The following is a 23496-nucleotide window of genomic DNA, read 5'->3' as shown; positions in this document are numbered from 1 at the left end:
GTAAAGATGGCCGCCGCACCACAACAACAACAAATTCGCCAGCGTCAACCAAGACATTTTCGTGAAAGGAAAGATGTGCTTAACGAGCTAAGTGATGCAGAACTGGTCAAGAGATATCGTTTGGACCGTGCAGGCATAATTTTTGTGACCGATTTGGTGCGGGAGACACTAACAAGACCAACGGCAAGAAACAAGGCTTTAACCCCCTTCAGCACGTGTATGTTCTCAAGATACAACTGTGCCAGCTTATATGTGGCATCGGGGGTCCAATTTTGCTTTCTGGAACGTTTGCTTGTTACATTGTTGGAGTTCTCCATGCTTGGATAGCGGTGGTGGTGTTTGTTTACAGGGTGGTGTGGAGAGGCAACATGTCCTCGTCCACAACACAAAGTGGTAAATTAATAATTCCTCAAAAATGACATTAATCTGTTTACTTTACCCTGAAAACATTTAAGAAAATATCGTAGTAATTTCTGATTTTTTGTAGCATCTTTTCTCTGTTGTTTTCTTAGATTTTTCTTCATTTTTCGAAACTCTCAAGTGCTATGCAGCGCCAACCGCTAACTCAGCAGCTTGTGACTTCGACCTAACAAAGTCTCGACTTAGTTATGATGAGGTGCTCCCTAAGTCTCACATTTATGACTTTCACCTAACTATGATGTAGTTTTTGTAAGTACGGGCCCAGGACAAGCTCTCACCCCAACTGTACAGCTTTTTACCACAGTGTGGGACACATCACTGCCTCATGGAGCTATACACCCTCCTATCCCCCACCAGTGTAGTGGACTTCATTGATTAGAAGAGTGCATTTGATGTCGCCAACAGAGACATCATCCCTGACCAGTTAGTGGATTTTGGAGTTAAGGGAAACCTGCTGCGATGGATACGTGGTTACCTTTCTAATAGGTCCTCTCATGTTCTTTTTAAAGGCACATACATCATGGCTAAGGATTTCGAGTTTGGTACTCCACAAGGTGGTTTCCTTAGTCCTTTTTTGTTTAATATTCTCATACATCGTCTACTCACCCTCCTTCCTGACATCCCTGGAACCAAGATTACTTGCTATGCTGATGACATCTGCATTCAAACAAATTCCCCTGCAGATCTGCAGAGTTTCCTTCACTTGTTTCATGAGTCGGCTTCCAAATGCAGACTCATTATCTCTCCAGAAAAGAGTAGAATCTTCACTTCCCGTCCAGCAAGAACACATTCTCTGTTGGGGATTGTGTTAACCCTCTGTGCACACAGTACCTTTATCTGGGGGCGCCTGTATGGATTTCTCCTTCCATTCCTGCAAGACAACACGTGCATCCGATTGTTTAGGATCTGCTGACCCGGCTACAGCAGCGCTTAAAACCTCTCAAGTGGCTCACTAATTATGCTGCCGGGGTGTCTATTCCTGTAGCACGAACCATATACATAGCATTCATTCGATCAGTTGTTGATTATCTCTCCTCTGCTCTTTGTCAACTTTCCAGAACAGCCTTACAACCTCTTGAGAAATTCCAAAACACAGTAATGAGACTCATCCTGGGCTGCCCTGGTTCAACCAGAATTGTCAACATGCAACTTGAACTCAACCTTACACCACTTGTTGAGAGAATATACTCCATGGTTACATACTTCAGCATTAAGTGCCTGCATTATCCTCGTCTTTCTCCCCACTACTCTAACATCATTCGGACTTCCTTTGATCCCACTGCACCAAGGCCTCTGCTTCGCAGTGGTGGCAGCACATTAGTTAATACTGTTTGTTCAAATGTCCGGCAGCTAAACGTCAACGTACCAGTGCTTGCTGAGGAGGTGGACTATGGCATTCCACCTTGGCAGATCCCTATGCCTGCTATCTCATACACTCCGGCCTCCAAAACTGACCTGCCTCAGCTTCAGAAACAGCTAGTTTTGGAGACCATCACCAGGCTGTCATCTTCCCTCCTTTTGGTCCACCTTATCTACACTGATGGCTCCCTGCAGGAGGATGTCAGTGCTGGCTGTGCTGTATTTTCCCCAGGTCTGGACCCACCTCAAGAGGGCTGGTTGGGCCTTCAACTGCCAACCTCGTCAAGCTCTATGTATTGCGAACTACATGGACTCCTGGATGCAGTTACTTTATTAATACAGATGAACAACAGCGGCTTGATCATCTGTGACTCACAGCCGGCCCTCCACGCCCTCTCCTCTCCCAGGCCTGCACATCAACACCTCGCCACACAAATACTCCATCAATTGGCCACTACCCGCGATCATTCGCTGGTGGTGCACTTTCTGTGGATTCCCTCTCATATTGGTCTCACAGCCAACAACACCGCTGACCTCCTTGCAAGGACTGCCTGTGGACTGGATCCGCCCACTGTGGATGCTACTAATGCCTCCCCGATTTGCTACAAGCAGATAATACACAGAACAGCCCACTCCCCTTTGCTCTACCATATCAATGCTGAGAGAGCTCACAGTGCGTCCATCCAACATTATGACCACTTTCTCTCTTGTCCCCATAGATATCGTCGCATTGGTCTTATGGTTCGTCGACATAATGTGGTATGTGCCCGCCTCAGACTGGGCTACCGACCTGTGTGGCAGGTGGCTGGGGCGGGCAATGCATCTCATTTCTCCTCCTGTAAGCTGTGTGACGCACCCAGTGCCAACACCCTTGACCATCATTGCCTGCAAGGTCCACTTGTCTCTAATTTAATACCACACAGACTCACATTAGTGGACACTTGTAAACATTTGTTGGAAGATGATAACCTAGATGTTATTCTCATGTGTCATCCACACTTTGGTGGGTGTCAATTTGTTATAGCTCGACAGCGTGCCCTCCGTGGCACGAGTTCCCCTGTACTCACCTTACATATGGCCGCATGGCATTGTACTAGGTTTGTCGTCGCCTTCGGGCGAAATAAATTAATCAAATCAAATCAATACCATTTCACACTGAGGCTCGCTGGCTGTCGCGGGGGAATGTGGTATCAGGAGTAAAATCACTGCAGGAGGACCTTTCCCCTGCATTCTTCATACGTGACAAGACAAAGTTGCTTGAAGTCTCCGAGGTTTTGTCAGACAACCAGTGGCTTCAAAAGCTGGCTTACTTGAAGGACATATTCTTACGACTAAACTCCTTAAACTTATCCCTACATGGCCCTTTTTCTACAATGACTGATTTCATGGACAAACTAAGATCACTCACTATGAAGCTGGAGCTGTGGGAAGGAAAGGTCAAAGGTGAAAATCTTAGCATGTTTGAATACCTTAGTGAGGCACTTGATAATAGTAAAGACACTGGAAAACTAGAATTTGAGCACCTTGTGCAAATACATTTTTCTTCCCTCCAAATGGAGTTGCAGTCTTATTTCCCCGAACTGAGAAAGTTCGAATTAAAACTGACTACAAACCCATTCACTGTCAATGTGCACCTTCTCCCAGACAACGTGCAAGAAGAATTCCTTGAGTTGGTGAATGAAACTTGCAAAAGATGCATTTGACCAAATTCTGGTCTAAAATGAGTGAACGTTACCCTGCTGTAGCTGATGCTGTGAGGTCTTTGCTGATGTTTCCTAGTACTTACCTATGTGAGGAAGGATTTTCAACACTGATGATATTTCCTAGTACTTACCTATGTGAGGAAGGATTTTCAACACTGATGATGTTTATTCCCAGTCCAGCTCTTGCCCCAGGCAGATGTCTCGATGCCTGAAGTTCGAGCTCCCGTTTCCACCGCTCACGTCTACGACCCGTTGAGGGGGGCATCTCGCAGTAGCTCGAAGCTGCCAGGAGCCAGTAAGATCGTGGGTGCGGTGGTTTGGTTCAATGTGAAGTCTGGGTACGGGTTCATATGGCGCCGGGACAGCGGTGTTGATGTTTTCGTACACAGACTCGGGATCATTGCACCAAATCTCCGACACTTTCAGCGTTCTCTTGGCGAGGGTGAGACAGTGGAGTTTCGTCTCCGTCAGTCTCCTAAGGGTCCTGAGGCTAGTGATGTCACTGGGCCTGGGGGTGTTGCTGTGCAGGGCTCTGCCCATGCACGGTGGTGCCCTACGGCCCAGAGACGACGGCCTCGCGGTCCTGGGTGTTCTGGGGAGACGAATCTCCTTGCTTCGATGTGTGTCGCTACGGCCCAGGCTTTTAGTGGGGGTGACAAGGCTGTTTTGCGCGTTCTCCTCCCTCAGATTTTCGAGGAGAACGGGCTACCGGGCCTTGCCATCCCTCGGAGCTTTGCCGGCGATCCACATTTCGTCCTTCGTCAGGACCGTCGTCCCCGGCGGCCGCAGTTGCAGCCACGGCCACGTCCACCTCGGCCTCGCACTACACCGGGGAAAAGGCTGCGATTGGATGGCCCCATCAACAGGGCGACTGGCTTGTCTGGCCCTCCGATCACCGACCCCGATCCGACCACACCTATGGAACTCGACACCTTCACCGTTTCTGCTGAGGTACACCCCTTGCCTACCGCAGCTGCAGGAGACAGGGCAGCCTCACCTGATCCAGCCGATTCCTTGGATCGTCAGGGGCCTTCCTCCCAGGACTCTCCATCTGCTGCTTGAGGGTGTGGCCCTCACGCCTGCTGCTGTGCCCGTGGCCTCACTATCTCCACCTGTGCCTGTCCCCGATCACTCTCCTCTTCGCCCTGAGCTCGTTGCGATCTTGCCTCCCCATCTTGCTGAGACAGCTGCTGTCAATCCTGCAGCTGCTCGCGAGTTCTTAGAGGCTGAACTCGAGCGTGGCTTCGTTGAAGCCATGGAGAAGATGAGGGGGAGCAATGATCTAGGCTGCCCATCTAGCCTGCGAGACTCAGGGGATTTGCCAATTTACGAAGATCTCGATCGGGACTCAGACTACACTGACATCGACGATTCCGATGAGTTGCCTTGATTGCACCATCCTGCTCCAGTTTTTGCAGTTCGTGACAGCCCTCTGCTCCTTTACGCTCGTTTGTCCCCGCTTTTTTTTTTTTTTTCCTGCTTTGTGCTTTTTGTTCTGTTTCTCCCTGACGGGCTCTCAGTTTGCCCGTTCCCCACCATGCTGTGGGAATAATATCCAAACAACAACAACAACTGATGATGTTTCCTAGTACTTACCTATGTGAGTAAGGATTTTCAACACTGATGAGCATAAAAGCTAAACACCGAGCACCAGCTTATTGTGGAGCATGACTGTATATGTCTGTCTAAATACTGCTCCTTAACATTTTAACCGCGGGCATTGTTTTGCCCCGACTGTCCTCTCCCGCAGGGGTTTCGACCAAAATGTAAACAAACTTTAAACCTTTATAACTCTGCACAGAATATATCTAGAGCGAAAAATAAGGTACCATTAGAAAGTACTAACCTTCGGCTTTGCAATGATGTAGGTTTCATGATTTCGTTGACTCTCACTGGATGGGCAGTGCCATTAGAAGTGAGCGATCTAAAATCACTATTTTTCGCTCACACACCATTACCTTCGCTCATACACCATTACCAAATGCCAACCTCATTCTGATAATAATACTATAAACATATATGAACACTGCACATACGATAAACACCCACTCTGTGTTCACTGAGGCAGGTAAAAGGCACTGTAATTACCCGCACTTCACTGCCACATCAGCGGTGTTGTAATCACTATTTTTCGCTCACACACCATTACCAAAAGCCAACCTCATTCTGATAATAATAATATAAACATATATGAACACTGCACATACGATAAACACCCACTCTGTGATCACTGAGGCAGGTAAAAGGCACTGTAATTGCCCGCACTTCACTGCCATATCAGCGGTGTTGTAATCACTATTTTTCGCTCACACACCATTACCAAATGCCAACCTCATTCTGATAATAATACTATAAACATATATGAACGCTGCACATACGATAAATACCCACTCTGTGTTCACTGAGGCAGGTAAAAGGCACTGTAATTGCCTGCACTTCACTTCCACATCAGCAGTGTTGTCACTCACACAGCTGGACAGATACTGATGCGTGTTTGGTCCGGGGTGGGGTGGGGGACCAGGGGGTGGGAGGTGAGGCCCCAGGGGTGGGAGGTGAGGCCCCAGGGGGGGGAGGAGGGAGGTGGGGGTCGGCTGGAGTGAAAGAACTTAATAGCTACTCTCCCTTGAAACAATTGGCGCATGGAAAAAACGCGGGGTATTCAAAATATTCACAAACATTCGAGAATGACACCCGCGGTTTGGTCCAGTTTTTGCAATGTCATTCTGGAATGACCCCCTCGGTTAAAGGGTTAAATTGAGAAACTTGTTTGCACAAAACAGGCTCAGCTTTCACAGAGAAGTTTAACACTGGTTGTCAAATTTTAAAATATTAAAATCTAATATAAATACTAACATGCCAAATGAAGTAATTATAATTTCGTTAATTTACAACAGCCCATATAGTATCAGTCTATGTGAATTAGTGATTACGTTTATTTTCTTCATAAAGTACTGTAACCACAATTTCACTTCTGTGCAGTATCATTGTACAGTGATGACGATGTTAATGCATAACTGCATCGTAAAGTCATTACAATTTCAACCATTTAATAGTATCCATTGTATACTGAATTAGTGTTAATATATTACCATTCTATATTCAGTGTCAGATTAATGGGGGTATGGGTTGATGGTCTGATAACTAGGGGGGCACTTGGTGGGAAAAAGGTTGAGAACTTCTGCAGTACTGGGTGATCATAAACTAATTGCCTCCACGTCGCTATATGGCTGCCTTCTCTTCAACCCACCTCCCCACCTCTCTCAGATATCTCTTCACTCGATCCCTCCATCTAATCCTTGGTCTACCATTTCCCCTTTCCCCCCTCAGTCTCACTCACACACACTCTTCTAGTCAGTCTCTCATTCTCTATCCTCTCTACACAGCCAAATTATCTCAAAGAATATCTCTTAATTCTCTCAGTCAAATCCACAACAAGTAATGCAACCAATAATATAGTAAATACAAATAAAGCAACTTCACAAGAGAAGTGTAAAACTGAGAAAAGTAATAAAACAGGGTGGTCCAAAATTGTGCCTGTCTTGTGTGTTGTGGGTAAGGCTCAGTCTGTCGGTGTAAGAAAAGCAAATATTTAGGCTCCTTCATTAAATAACTGATCACCAATGCAATCAATGAACGTAAAAAGCTGGCAATATAAACCGTGAAATGGGTTAGCAGGAAATGTTGCAAGGTAGACAACTAGTAATACTGACAAAGACGTCCCCGCAGCACAATAAACTTGAGATGAGCAGTATGCGGAACATCCAGCAGACACACCAGTAACGCTAATTAAGCCGTCCCAGCAACACACAGGGAATCTTGGCCACCTGCAAGTACGGACTATGAGGAAGCTGAAAATATTGACAATGATCTGTCTTCTATAGCCAGATGCCATAATCCCCTAAGGAGTGGCTGTATGAGTTTGAGTTAGTCGTTTTATGGTGAGTGGCACTAACCTTTCGCCAACGCACTTGCTGATACGTTGGGAACACAGTGGGTTATGTGGTTACCACCTAAGGCTGTAAATAGTTTTCTGACTCACTGGAAACCATTAGGTTTCTCACTCATTGTAAAGCCACATGAAAAGGAAAGAAGAGTGATAAAAAGAAAACTGGGAGAAAGAGGAAATGTGGAGCATAGACTTAGAAAACGATTGATCAAAGGTGAAGGAAGGCCTAAGTAGCACTATATCAAGGAAGTGGGTGATGTTTGCCACCACCTACCTCCATCGTCATTGATAATATTAGTATTGTCCGCAAAACTCGCATTCAAAACAGATAAATGCTGTGTGACAGTAGCTTTGAAAAACACGAGTATCAGGTACACCTCCGGACAGAAATTCGCGATACAGGGTAATCTGCCACCAGAAGTCAGGTTAATTGCACACGTCTACCCCCCCCTAACTCCCCCTCCTTACCCCCACCAAAACAATGATTTGTTAGGCGGAGGGATCGGAGGTATGAAGCTTCGCTCACTCTCACGTATTGCCGCATGTAATGTTACTTTTATTTATTCTACTGTTAGGTGTATTATCAAGTGCACAGATCCATTTTCACTTCCATGAGAAGTAATCATATCGAAGTTTTAGCAGATTTCATTGCAATGACCTTAATGTCTAGAGTTTGGTTTCCAAATAGTTACCCAACGTGTTCTAAGTGATAGACTAAAATCCAAGTAACAGCTAAAAGTTATTTGGCCACATGAGTCCCTCTCTTGTCTTGTCATATGGACAGCCTCATATACACTTACCTACTCATCCACCTACCCACTTTACCCATCCCACACAAACCACAAACCTCACCCCTGCCACCCACTCAGCCCACTGATCCCTGCTATCCACCCTGCTAACCCACGAATGTCACACACGAAGTTCAGCCAACAATGCCACTCAACTTATTTACTTATTCACTTCTCCACCCTGAACCCATCCAGCCACCCAACCCAACCACCGACTTAGATCATCCCGACCACGCAATCGTCTCAGCCACCCTGGCGACCAACGGTGCCCACTCACCCTGGCGACTCTCTTTACCCACACATCCCGACAACCTATCTTGCCCACCGACCCCTACCACCCACACTCACCACTCACAAATTCCACCCACCCTCTCCACTCACGAATTCCACCAACCCTGGTCACCCAACAGTGCCATCCATCTCATCCATCCATACAACCCTCCGACCTCTCCCTGAACACTCCCAACCCACCTCACCCTGCCCATCCACCCATCCTGTCCATCCACTCCTCCCACCTACCCACCCGCCCATCCACCCTTCTTACCCAACCCCATTTACTCCGCCACCCCATTCACCCATTTAAACCCGACTTATCCATCAAACTCATAGTATCCAAACCTAACTTACCGACCCCTCCCCGACCACCCACATATCCAGCCACCTACCCTCCCAGCCCACCAAACACCTCCACTCATTAACCCATTTACCCCTACAACCCACCCAAAACCACTCCAAATACCACACCCAACAACTGTCCCCACCCTCTCTGCACCATTATCACTGTCCACCCACCCTGGTGATGCACCGAACTACCACACCCACCAACTCAACCTCATCAGCTCCACCCACCCAACCAACTGACTCACACACACACACACACACACACACACACACACACACACACACACACACACAGACACAGACACACACACACACACACACACACACACACACACACAGAAATAGAACACGCATAAACAGACAAGCAGACAGACAGACAGAAACACAGCCAGAAACACACACACACACACACACACACACACACACACACACACACACACACACACAGACATGCACACACATTGTTCCCCTATTAAAGAAAGCATGTAAACAGAATCCACTCAACTATAGACCAGTATCTCTGACCAGTGTTGTATACAAGGTACTAGAAAAACTAATAAGGAAAATTTAGGTAAATTAACTGCAATAATACAATATGATAAAAGGAAGACAGTTCGGTTTTAGAAAAGGAAAATCATGTGTTACAAATCTATTAAGCTACTATGATAGAGTTGCAGAAACACTACGGACAAGAGATGGATGGGTGGACGGTATTTATTTTTATATCACGGAAGCATTTGACAGAGTTTTGCACCAAAGACTTTTATGTACCATCAAGGAGGAATCCAAGGTAATCTGTTCTGTTGGATGCAGGATTTTCTCAGAAAAGGGAAATGAGGACAGTACTAAGGAGTAATTACTCATCATGGAGGGAAGTGACTAGCAGAGTTCCACAGGGCTCAGTGATGGCACGAATTATGTTTTTTTAGTATATATATTAATGATATAGGCTAGACAGGAACATTTGAATGGGATGCTTTCTAAATATGTTTGCTGATGATGCAAAAATACAAAGCAGAATTACAGATTCCTGCAGAGAGCTACAAGAAGAATTAAACAAGCTTCATAAATGGATCAATAGATAGCAAATTGAACTCGATGTGGACAAATGCCATGTAATTAAGTTTCGTAAAAGTGGTAAAGGACCAGATCGGGATTATAAGATAGGAAGTTCAACCCTACACATATCAGAAAAGAAGAAGGACCTAAGAGTGATAATCAATAATAGACTTTTTCTCCGGCAGACCACATACATGAGAAGGTACGAAACATGCACACACTGCTTGCTAGTATGAGAATAGCATTCACATATGTAAATGATGGCATGCCGAGAAAGATAATTACCTCATTCATCAGACCAACCCTCGAATTTGCATCAGTGGTCTGGAATCCTCATCTCAAAAAACACATAGATAAGATTGAAAAAGTACAAAGGGCTGCTACAAAATGGGTACCAAGCTTAAAGGATCTAAGCTATGAAGAAAGACTAGAAAAACTGAACCTACCAACACCATAAGAGAGAAGGAAGAGGAAACATGATGACGCTATATAAATACATCTCAGGGTAAAAAAGAATAGACATCAATGAGTACATAACCTATGGGGAAGCATCAGCAAGAGGACACTAAAAAAAAAAAAATTGCATAAAAATAGAGGTGAGAAAGACGTAAGGAAATTCAGTTTCCCTAATAGGGCAATTGATCAGTGGAATGTGCTACCGAATGAAATAATGCGTGCCAAAACTATTTATAAATTTAAGGATATATGTGATAAAAATGGTTTATTACACGGGGCAGTACGAGCTTGACTCATTCCTGTAAAGATACAATTAGATAAGAACAGTTAGATAAGAACAGATGTATGCAGACACACACACACACACACACACACACACACACACACACACACACACACACACATGCGGAAGGGTGGGAATGGAGGGAGGAAGGATTTGGGGACGGTGAAGGGGACGGTTGAAATGTGGAAGTGTCTAGTACTGTTCTAATTGCAGCTTGCACAGTACATTGACTCGTATCTCCGACATATGCCCTTTAATTCAGCTATATTATGGATGTATTTCCATTAGGATTCCATGATATGCCATCCAATTGGCAATAGTTTTAATAAGCGAATACTCTGGTAAAATATTAAATATCATAACTATGCTAGTTTCAATATTACATGCTGTTCATGCTGTTCAATGATTACACAGTCAACCATCAAACAGTAATTCGTCAGACGTGGGGCCAATCTTCTTCGGGGATAAACAACCACTGAGGATGATTGTTGAGTGAAGTTGTTGTGAACTACTCTCCCTGTGTGTGTGTGTGTGTGTGTGTGTGTGTGTGTGTGTGTGTGTGTGTTTATGCGTGTTTTGTTTCTCTTAGGGCAAGTCCATACGTGCTCTCGAACATATATTGGCAACACGGCAGGCAACATGTTCGGGAACATGTTTGCAGCAATATTTGGACAGGTGTATGAAAACATGTTTCAGTGCAGCTTCGAACACTTGCAGGAGAGGCTGTCACGAATCAAATTTGCGACATTTCCCTTTTGTGAGAAGCCACGAACTATTAGTGGAAAACTCACTGTTATCGTTCAGTTAACCGCTCATTCGGACGGAAGCTTTGTCAAATTAATTTTGCATTGTCATACGTGATCGTCTCTGTGTGAGACATTAGCGCTGCCGCTGAGCGATTTGTTTTGGGCGTGTTTCGCTCACTCGACCGTTAGAAAAATGCGACCTACTGCTCCCCCTTTTTTCCCACGACTTACTGAGTCGAGTGTTTGTTGTGACGGAGAGAGGTCCTGTGCTCCAGAAGTTTGAGAGGTCAGCTAGCACCCAAGTTCCACTGAGTACAGTTAATCCAAGCTCCCACCCCCTGGGTGATAAACAGCATTCATCGATCAGTATTTCCTTTTTGTATTTTCGTAGTCTTAAGAGTTTAGTTAAGGTATTTTTTCCTAGGCGTAAGAATTTAGCTCGTGTGTGAGTGAGTGAGTGCGGTCTCATTAATTTGATTTTGAATTGTAACGTTAAATTTATTTTGTAATCAATAAATTTAACAGTTCTTTTTCTTGAGCTTAAAGTAAACTCTTGTTTCATTTCTCCGCAGTTAAGCTTATTTCTCTTATAGCTCCTAGCTTGCATAAACATTTGCATTCATATTGGTATTTATGCCAGTCTTGTGTATTAAGCTTAAAATCCGTTGTGCCTCCTAGGAGTTAAGCATCAGCAAGAACCTGATTTATTATTAGTATTAGTTATTTATTGTCAGGGGTGAAGTAACTTTCTCCAGAGGCTAACAGTACTAATTCAGCATTTGTGAGTAATTAGTCTCTGCTGTGTACTGTTGAGAAAGTTTATAAATTCTCGTTCTTAGAGAATCGTGCACAAGCCAGAGTAAAGTAATCGTTGCTTGATGTAGCAAGACAATCATTGTCTCTGCTCTGCAATATTATTGAATATTATTATCAGTTAAATACTATTTAAACATTTATTATAAAAACACCATGATATTATAAAAACCCCGTGACAATTGGCGACCTCGCCAGGATATTAACTCCTAGCTCTAAAGCTATTCACGAGATAGTGCTCACTCGTTCATATTTAGGTATTTATAATTAAAGTTTATAGGCACAAGTTTACTGGTGTTTACCGTTAATTTAGCAAGTGAATTTTTGCTTTATTAATCTATAGAGTATTTAACTCTATTTAGTACTTTATTTTTGGTAACGCCAGACGATTTTATTCGCTCCTGGGTAGCCGCCGTACCCATTGCGTTAATTATTGAGTCTTCCCAGTCATTTGCATTTTTGCTCTAATCTTTTCCAGTTAACTAGATAAGACTGGTCACCACTAGCTTGTGTCTGTACTCTTTACTTGTGTCATTAGCATTCGTCTGCGAAGCAGTCAGTACTCAGTTTCTTTTGCTTAATAAGCTAGCATCATGGCAGCCAGTGCTTATGTACAGGAAGCCAAAGATATGGGTCTCACAGACCCAGAGAAAATACAGAGTTACGTTCTCTCACGGTTTAATTACGAGCAAGAACGTGAGAAAGATGCTCGTGAAGAGCGTAGAATCCAACGCGAACACGAGCGAGAACAGCGTGAGGAACGCGAAAAGGAGCGCGAACACGAGCGAAAACAGCGCGAACTCGACTTAGAACACGTGCGGGAACAACGTGAATACGAACGTGCCGAGCGAGAAGCGCGCGAAAAACATGAACTTGAAGTGCTGAAGCTCAAGCGAGATTCCTTGGCTTCAGACACATCTGGTGCAGTTGGTCCAAGCTCCACGAGCGTTCCCCCTGCACATGTCCTGGCGACCCCACGCATCAAGCTTCCTTCATACAAGGAAAGCGAGCGAATCGAGCTGTACATAGCTCGTTTTGAGGACATGGCAGACATGTATCAACTGGATGAGGCAGCTAAGCGGCTTCAGTTTCTTAGCCTATTTGAGGGCCCTGCCCTCGATATTCTCTACAGAATTCGTGGAGACAATCTCACATATGAGATGATGAAAGCCGCACTCATTAAGGCATATGGTCTCACAGTAGACAACGCCAAAGTTCAGTTCATGCGAGCTCGTCTCCAAGACAAGGAGACAGCTGTTCAGTTCCTTGATCGTCTCACAGCTTACTTAAATGAGTGGATGGAGAAAGATGAAACTCCTTCCACGCATGAGGGGATAATTGACCTTATGCTGCGTACACAGCTAGAGAGGTCGTGGCCTGCTGAGCTCATAGCACAGCATAAGATCTGCCAGGTGAAAGACGCCAGCCAAATGGCAGAAAAGGCTGATGCATTCTTTACTGCATATGGGTATCAAACTCGTAAGCAAAACACCTGGAACAGAAAACCTGATAAGTCTGGGAAATCATCTCAGACTGAATCCCAGCAACAAGGCCATTCTCAGAATAATGGCCGAGGTCCAAAATCGCAGTGGAAGGACCAGGGGCAAAACACTCAGAAACCTGAGTGGAAGAGGACAACAAGTACCCTAACCAGCAGCAGTATCAGCCACGCAACCGACCGGCGAGACAAACTTTTTCACCACCAGCTCAAAAGAGGCAGGAAGCAAACGCAGCCTTCATTCCTCAGCAGCAGCATGGTGCTCACGTCCCTACTAGTATGGGTACTTCCCCACAGTTCACTAGTCCCACAGTGACAGTGAACCCCCCTCCACAGACGGCCAATGTTCCATCTTCCCTATATAACCCTCAAGGCACAACGTTTGCCGCATCAATTCAGCAGCCTCATGAGTGGCTAGCTGCTTCCTCCACAGGCCCTCCCACAGGTGACAGTACCTTCCTTGTTCAGCCAGGGTTTGTGGGAGACATTCCTGTGAAGGTCCTGAGAGATAATGGTTCCTCAGGTTGCTCTGTTAAGCAGAGTTTAGTTCGGCCTGAGCAGTATACAGGTCGACAGATCCATGCAAACCTTATTGATGGATCAGTGAGATTGTTCCCTGAGGCATGTATCCAGGTGGCATCTCCATTTTATACTGGTACGACACTCGCAGTTGTCATGCCAGAACCTTTATTTGACCTCATCATCGGCAATATTCCCAGAGTCAAGGATAGTTGCTCCGATGATGATGCTACTCAGACTTCGGCTGCTGCGGTAACACGAGCCATGGCTGAGGCTCCAGACTGTGTCACCCCAGTGATCATTGAATCGCCGCAAGATCTGATGTGTAGTCAACTTGTTGTGCAAGAACAACATTCTGACCCGACACTTGCTGCCGTGCGGAACAAACAAAAGGGTCGAGTGATTAAGTATTCACGGGAAGGTCGAGCCAAGTTCCTTCGCAAACAAGGACGGCTCTACCGTGAGTCACGAACACCCGAGGGCGAGGTTCGACTGCAGTTTGTCGTTCCCGCCAAGTACCGCCTAGCAGTGTTACAATGGGGTCATTGTTCAGCCTCAGGAGGTCACATGGGCAAAAGGAAGACCCAGGGCCGTATCCGAGCTGACTTTTTCTGGCCAGGGATGGGACGAGACATAGATAGTTTTGTCCGTTCCTGTAGTGTGTGTCAAAGTAATGCCACTAATCAGGGACATGTCCTTCCTGCGCCGTTCGTAACCACACCTGTAATCTCTGAGTCAGTTGAGACAGGGTAGTGGTGAAGTGGGTGCAGACCTGACTTCTCGCCCATTGGCCCCACAGGACACAGTATGTCCAGGGCCTGTACATACATATTATGTACCGTAGGTTAAGGGGGAAGTGAGAACTCCGCAGAGGCGACTTGAGGCTATGGAAGACCCGAGTTTGCACAAGGATTCTCAGCTTCCCGGTACTAATATAAGTACTGTAGGCTAAGGGGGAAGTTCGAGAGAGAACTCCGCAGAGGCGACTCGAGGCTATGGAAGACCCGAGTTTGCACAAGGATTCTCAGCTCCCCGATAGTAATATAAGTACTGTAGGTTAAGGGGGAAGTGAGAACTCTGCAAAGGTGACTTGAGGCTATGGAAGACCCAAGTTTGCACAAGGATTCTCAGCTCCCCGATACTAATATAAGTACTGTAGGTTAAGGGGGAAGTGAGAACTCTGCAGAGGCGACTTGAGGCTATGGAAGACCCGAGTTTGCACAAGGATTCTCAACTTGCCGACACTAATCGTGTGCTATAATTAATGGCGACCTCGAATGTATGAATCTTAGGCTGTCACTTGTATTTTTCGGCCAGAGCGTATTTTTCATAGCATGTACTGATTGCTAGGCAGAGAGAGTAATTGTAACTTAATAAGAATTTTGCCTCACTGACACTTTTGATGCTCCACCTCAATTGGTTTTGCAGGTACTGCAATGGGTGTAGCAGTTTTGCTGTGTGGGCCAGCTGATCGTCTGCCACACGCTGCCGCCTCTTCTCCTCTGCCTTCGTCGTCGCCATGTTATTATTTACTATGTCATTTTACACGTAGGTACAGTTACACTACAACTGTCACACCTACACCGTGTATTACATACACCATGCTACACAACGATTAGTTGTCAGTGTAAATGTAGCAACTTTTCGCTCAGTTTGACCTGAGTACAGGATTTTCACAGTCGTCACAGAGTTTTTCCCTCAAGCTTGCTTCTGTTAACGTAAATACGAGGTTTTTTCGCTCACTGGCGACTGCGACTTTCTCCTGTAGCAGGATAGCACACACACCACAGTGTGAATCTTGTGTGAATGACTTAGGATGTGTACATATATATATATATCCACAAATTTTTTCCCATAAGGAAAAAATTTAATTTTGTAGGGGCGTAATGTCACGAATCAAATTTGCGACATTTCCCTTTTGTGAGAAGCCACGAACTATTAGTGGAAAACTCACTGTTATCGTTCAGTTAACCGCTCATTCGGACGGAAGCTTTGTCAAATTAATTTTGCATTGTCATACGTGATCGTCTCTGTGTGAGACATTAGCGCTGCCGCTGAGCGATTTGTTTTGGGCGCGTTTCGCTCACTCGACCGTTAGAAAAATGCGGCCTACTGCTCCCCCTTTTTTCCCACGACTTACTGAGTCGAGTGTTTGTTGTGACGGAGAGAGGTCCTGTGCTCCAGAAGTGTGAGAGGTCAGCTAGCACCCAAGCTCCACTGAGTACAGTTAATCCAAGCTCCCACCCCCTGGGTGATACACAGCATTCATCGATCAGTATTTCCTTTTTGTATTTTCGTAGTCTTAAGAGTTTAGTTAAGGTATTTTTTCCTAGGCGTAAGAATTTAGCTCGTGTGTGAGTGAGTGAGTGCGGTCTCATTAATTTGATTTTGAATTGTAACGTTAAATTTATTTTGTAATCAATAAATTTAACAGTTCTTTTTCTTGAGCTTAATGTAAAGTAAACTCTTGTTTCATTTCTCCGCAGTTAAGCTTATTTCTCTTATAGCTCCTAGCTTGCATAAACGTTTGCATTCATATTGGTACTTATGCCAGTCTTATGTATTAAGCTTAAAATCCGTTGTGCCTCCTAGGAGTTAAGCATCAGCAAGAACCTGATTTATTATTAGTATTAGTTATTTATTGTCAGGGGTGAAGTAACTTTCTCCAGAGGCTAACAGTACTAATTCAGCATTTGTGAGTAATTAGTCTCTGCTGTGTACTGTTGAGAAAGTTTATAAATTCTCGTTCTTAGAGAATCGTGCATAAAGTAATCGTTGCTTGATGTAGCAAGACAATCATTGTCTCTGCTCTGTAATATTATTGAATATTATTATCAGTTAAATACTATTTAAACATTTATTATAAAAACACCATGATATTATAAAAACCCCGTGACAGAGGCGATGGGATAATTGTATCCATACCAGGCAGTTGAGACTTCATCATGATGTTGCCAACATGATCTGGACGCTGCTGTTCCCAACATGTTTGCAGCGTGGTCGTTACTGTGTTGCTTACATGTTGCAATCACTTGCTCGAGCACACGTGTGGACGCGCCCTTACTGTGTCAGTGTGTGTGTGTGTGTGTGTGTGTGTGTGTGTGTGTGTGTGTGTCAGTCAGTTGTTGGGTGGATGGAATTGATGAGGTTGAGTTGGGTGTGGTAGTTCGGTGCATCACCAGGGTGGGTGGACATTGATAATGGTGCAGAGCGGGTGGGGACAGTTGTTGGGTGTGGTATGTGGAGTGGTTTTGGATGGGTTGTAGGGGTAAATGAGTTAGTGAGTGGATGCATTTGGTGGGCTGTGTGGGTAGGTGGCTGGATATGTGGGTGGCCAGGGAGGGGTCGGTAAGTTAGGTTTGGATACTATGAGTTTGATGGATAAGTCGGGTTTAAATGGGTGAATGGGGTGGCGGAGTAAATGGGGTTGGATAAGAAGGGTGGATGGGCGGGTGGGTAGGTGGGAGGAGTGTGTGGAAAGGATGGGTGGATGGGCAAGGTGAGGTGGATGGGGAGTGTTCAGGGGGAGGTCGGAGGGTTGTGTGGATGAATGAGATGGATGGCATTGTTGGGTGACCAGGGTGGGTGGAATTCGTGAGTGGGAAGGGTGGGTGGAATTTGTGAGTAGTGAGGGTGGGTGGTAGGGGTCGGTGGGCAAGATAGGTTGTCGGGATGTGTGGGCAAAGTGAGTCGCCAGGGTGAGTGGGCACCGTTGGTCGCCAGGGTGGCTGAGACGATTGCGTGGTCGGGATGATCTAAGTGGGTGGCTGGTTTGGGTGGCTGGATGGGTTCAGGGTGGAGAAGTGAATGAGTAAATGAGTTGAGTGGCATTGTTGGGTGAACTTCGTGTGTGACATTCGTGGGTTAGCAGGGTGGATAGCAGAGATCAATGCAGGGGTGAGGTCGGTGGGTTGTGTTGGTTGGGTTGAGTGGGTAGGTGGAAAAAAAGTAGGTGGGTGCATATGTGGCTGTCCAGATGACAAGGCAAGAGAGTGAGCGAAGCTTCATGTCTCCGATCCATCAGCCTAAAGAATCAGTGTTTTGGTGGGGGTAAGGAAGGAGAGTTATGGGGAGGTAGACATGTGCGATTAACCTGACCTCTAGTGAGAGATTAGCCTGTATCACGAATTTCTGTCCGGAGGTGTACCTGCTGGAAAATGTTATACTTTGCTTTAAATAAAGACAATAATAAGCAACTGTTCAAACATTATGAAAAGATAGGCGGTTTTCCATATCGTACTTTCCTTATTTATAGTAAAATAGAAGCATTACATTATTCAGCCATTAATTGAAATACAATAAAGTCAGATCTATTTTCTCAGGATATTTTTGTATTTCAAGCCCGATTTATGCAAATACTACTAAAACTATGAAGGTTAATATACTGAATTTCCTTTCATCTCTCAAACCCGCAGCTGCTCAACAGAGATTGGCAGTATATGGAGCAGCCTGAGCTTTTACAGAGTGACATACCTGGAAGTTAATAATATGTCCAGCCCCTCCTATGGCAGCAGACTCCACGGACGACACACCACGATATCCACAGTCGCCTAGCTGTGGCCAGGACAGATAAGCAATGTGAGAAATGCGGTACAAGCTCTGAAATACTTGGGTTTAAAGGCTCTATGGAAAATGGAATATTTTGGAAAACATAATCATACTGGAAACAAACAAAAAGTACATAAATAAATAAACAACAATAACATACACTATCACGAACAGGCAATAAAGTATTTTTTATCAATGGTATGGTATCCGTCCCTTTACTTGTCGACAAATAAATTTGGTATCTTCAAATATGCACAGACTGTGTGATGAAGATCCCAACACATTCCTCTTGCACAATGTTTATACATATATATATATATATATATATATATATATATATATATATATATATATATATATATATATATATATATTGTTACATAGCCTATGATTTCATCATCCTTTGTCTAATTTTAACGCACAGTTGCTGCATGTTTGATCACGAGCGTGTTCTGCCTCAGTCCCCCCCTTCTACCGTTATAGTAGAGTAAGTCGTTCTCTCTGTTATACTTTGCGGGATTTTCATCTCTTTGTCCCCGTGGCTTCATTTGCGCGTCCTTCTTACAAGTTGTATCAGGCTCTGCTGGCCCCTATATAATGAGCTCAATCTCTGCATCATGGCCACTTAGATCTGCTCATCATTTTGTTCACATCTCTGTCCTCCCCTGTACAGATATTATTATTGTGAGTGCTCAAGAAGTCTCCAACCATCTAGCAGCTGTGTGTAATTTGAGTATAACTGTTGTATTTTTTCTTGTACTGTATAGCATAAGTTTAATTTGTAGGCCTAGTGAAGTTTTTGTAATTCATGTAGGGATCTTTATGTCCATCAGTTTTAATATTATTTTGTATCTGTAATAATTTATCTTGCATTCACTGAGTATTATCTGGTATCTCATTTTATCAGGGCTGACTTAGATAAATTTATTCTTGCTAATTTCGTGTTAATAGAGGCTATTGCAGTTAACCATATATTTAACCTGTTTTTTGCCATTACATTATCCTTATGAGTCCTGAATGTTTTATTGTTAGTTTGAGCATTAAACTTTGACTTGTAATTTTACCTAACTCTTTGTTTTGAACCTGGAACTTTACGGGACAGTAGTGATTATTAGTATTCTCACTTAAAGTGTACATTATCTTTCTCTGTTCCGTAACATAAATTTGGCGACCTCATATCAGGATATTCAGGATATTATCATAAGGATATTGTTTGATATTTTGTGACTGTGATATATTCATGATGGCTACTATTTCTACACTTGATGAAGCCAAAGATTTTTTGTCAAATGTGCAAACAGTGTGTGATATAGAAAACAGAACAAAGAATGAACTTAAGCTTGTTGCTCAACAATTGGGAATTGCTGTTCGCTCTCATCATTCTAAAGATCAAATTGTTGACATGATTAATGAAAGCTTGTTTCATGTAACTCCTCGAAATGAGCAAACGCAGATTGAATTAGCTAAGTTACAGCTAGCCCTGCAGGAGGCTCGTGTGAAGGAAGCTGAATTTCAAGCACAGGCTAAGGAGGCTGAGTTTCACGCACAAGTTGAACTTGCTAGGATTCAGGCAGACCATGAGTATCGCATGAAACAAGGTGGAACTGGATCATCTAGCTCTGATGATTTTGATGTGGCTAAAAATGTTAAACTTGTCCCTCCTTTTAATGAATCTGATTTAACAAAGTATTTTCAGTTGTTTGAGAGGGTAGCTACAGGTTTTAATTGGCGTAAGGAGTATTGGCCAGTACTCCTTCAAACTGTTCTCACCGGTAAAGCTCAAGTAACTTATGCATCTTTGCCTCAGGATCAGTCTGATAATTATGATGTAGTTAAGAGCTTGATTCTTAAGGCCTATGAGCTTGTTCCTGAAGCCTATAGAGTAAAATTTAGGACAACTTACAAGCAAGATAAGCAATCCCATGTTGAGTATGCAAAAATCAAAGAAGATTTGTTAGAGCAGTGGTTAAATTCTAAGAATGTGGATTCTGATTTTGGTAAATTTAAGCAGATGATTTTGCTGGAGGATTTCAAGAGGTGTATTTATAAAGATGTAAGCCTATATCTTGATGAGAAAAGAATAGATAATTTGTCTGATGCTGCAGTTTTAGCTGATGAATATGTTCTCACTCACAAGAGATATTCTAAAGAAAAAGGGAAAGCTGAGAGTAAGTACGTTGCCTCTACTCAGAGTACAGGTAACAGGAAAGAGAATAAGGATGATGTTTCTCAGGAAGTAAATACCAGCTTCACCTCTAGATTTCAGAAAAGTAAATGTACTTATTGTAGTAAGCTTGGTCATACTACGGAGAGATGTTTCAGGAGACAGCGTGATGTGAACAAAAAGGAGTCTTTAAATATTCAGTCAATTGGTCTAGTGTCCACTCTTGAGAGTTCCCAGAATTCTTTAACTGAGTTAACTGAACCTGCTTTGAGGGGTAACTTAAATTCTCATGATGGAGCTCCTCTTTAGAGCAGTAACGTGGGTGACACTCTCAAGAGTTCATGTGCTAATTTCCTGTCTGATGGTTTTGTCAGTCCTCTGGACAGTAATGACAGGAAATCAGTTCAAATATATCGTGATACAGGTGCTTGCCAATCCCTTATGCTGACCAGTGTTCTAGGCTCTAATGTTAATTCCTCTGATGAAACTGTAATCTTACAAGGCGTAGGAAATAATTACTTCTCTGTCCCTCTGTGCAGAGTGAATTTAGAGTCTGGTTTTGTTAATGGTTCCGTTATGGTTGGGTTGGTTGAGACACTCCCAATGTCAGGTGTAACTTTCTTACTTGGAAATGATATTGGTGGAAGTCAAGTGTGTCCAGCTCCTCAGTTGTCTAGTGAGCCAGTGGTTGCGTCCCAGGATTGTGATGTCCCTGATGTGTTCCCTGCATGTGCTGTCACTAGGGCTAAGTCTAAAGTTACTGGTGATTTAGAGGATAATGATGATGATGATGATATCCTAGCTGACACTTTTCTTGCTAATTTGGACCACTCACCAGATGAGACAGTACCCCGTAGTGTTGATAATTTGTCTCGTCAAGAGTTGGTTGAGTTGCAGGTTGCTGACCCTGAGTTGAAAGGTCTAGCTAACTCTGCTTACAGTGAAGAAGAGTCAGCCGGTGCTTCTACTTGTTATTATGTAAAGTCAGGAGCACTTATGAGGAAGTGGAGACCCCCAACAGCATCAGCCGACTGTGAATGGGAGGTTGTACATCAAGTTGTCATCCCTCGTGTTTGTAGGCAGGATATCATTAGAGTGGCTCATGATTCCAGTTTGGCAGGACACCTTGGAGTGAGGAAGACTGTGGCACGCATTTTGAAACACTTCTACTGGCCAGGTATCTTCAGGGATGTTTCCTGGTATTGTAAGTCTTGTCACACCTTGCAAGTTGTGGGGAAGTGTAATCAGACCGAAAAGGTTGCACCTCTAGTTCCCATTCCTCCTTTTGAGGCGCCTTTCACCCGTGTGTTGGTGGATATTGTGGGCCCTCTTCCTAAGACTTCTTCAGGATTTTCTTATGTGTTGACCATGATTGATATGGCTACTCGTTATCCTGAAGCCATTCCACTTAGAAACATCTCAGCAAAGAACGTGGTTAAGGAAATGCTAGGGTTCTTCACAAAGTTTGGTCTGCCCAAGGAGGTACAGTCAGACCGAGGAAGTAATTTCATGTCAAATGTTTTCAAGCAGTCTCTGAAAGAGTTGGGCATCACCCAGATCACGTCTTCAGCTTACCATCCCCAGACCCAAGGAGCGTTGGAGAGATATCATCAAGCACTCAAATCGATGCTCAGGAGATACTGTTTGGAACATCAGAAAGACTGGGATAAAGGTCTTCCATTCGTTGTATTTGCCGCAAGAGAATCTCCAAATGAATCACTGGGCTTCTCACCTTTTGAACTACTGTTTGGCCATGAAGTAAGAGGACCCCTTAAGTTACTCAAGGAATGCTGGCTGTCGGAGGAAGATGACGTCAACCTGCTGGAGTATGTGATGAAGTTCAAAGAACGGCTGTCCACTGCTTTACAGCTGGCGAGAGAGAATTTAGGAGCTGCTCAGGAGAAGATGAAGACTTGGTATGACAAGAAGTCCAGGTTACGCCACTTTCAGCCAGGAGATCAGGTTTTGATTCTGCTACCAGTTCATGGGCAACCTCTTCAAGCCAAGTTTAGTGGCCCTTATTTCGTGGAGAAGAAACTCAGTGATGTCAGCTATGTCATCGCCACACCAGATCTTAGAAAGAGCAAGCAACTATGTCACATCAACATGCTAAAGTTATATCACAGGCGGGACGAAAATAATCCAGTCTGCACTGTAGCTGTTCCACCCGAGTCTGCAAGTGAAGCTCTCCCATGCAGTATGAGCCTGAGTGATAGTTTGGGGAAGAATCCTGATATCATGAATGATCTCCAGACTAAGCTTTCTCATCTACCTCCCAAGGAAAGGCAGGAGTTTTCGGCATTACTGCAGGAGTACCCGCAAGTGTTCCGTGCCACTCCAGGAAGAACCACTGTGTTGATGCATGATGTCGATGTTGGAGACGCAAAGCCAATTAAATTGCCTCCTTACCGTGTGAACCCAGTGAAAGTTCCTCTCATCGAGAAGGAGCTTGACTACCTGTTGGACCACAAGATGATTGAGCCCTGTCAGAGCGAGTGGAGATCTCCTGTCACTCTAGTCCCTAAGCCAGGTGGGTCACAGAGGCTTTGCATTGACTACAGACGTGTTAATCA

General features: G+C 44.3%; 1 protein-coding gene across 1 annotated transcript in view; it reads right to left on the bottom strand.

Annotated features, from left to right (window-relative positions):
• The window catches only part of LOC145391625 (nicotinamide phosphoribosyltransferase-like), a 385561-nt gene that overhangs the window by 133942 nt on the left and 228123 nt on the right, over nucleotides 1–23496 (bottom strand). Inside the window, exon 6 of the mRNA XM_080266164.1 lies at nucleotides 18685–18765. Within this exon, the coding sequence (XP_080122290.1) occupies nucleotides 18685–18765 (81 nt within the window). The remainder of the gene's footprint in view (nucleotides 1–18684; nucleotides 18766–23496) is intronic.

This window comes from Coenobita brevimanus, chromosome 19 (genome assembly GCF_032717465.1).
Source record: "Coenobita brevimanus isolate Jiangsu-jjx chromosome 19, ASM3271746v2, whole genome shotgun sequence".
In the NCBI taxonomy this organism is placed as follows: Eukaryota; Metazoa; Arthropoda; class Malacostraca; order Decapoda; family Coenobitidae; genus Coenobita; species Coenobita brevimanus.
This window is presented reverse-complemented; position numbering and strand designations above follow the sequence as displayed.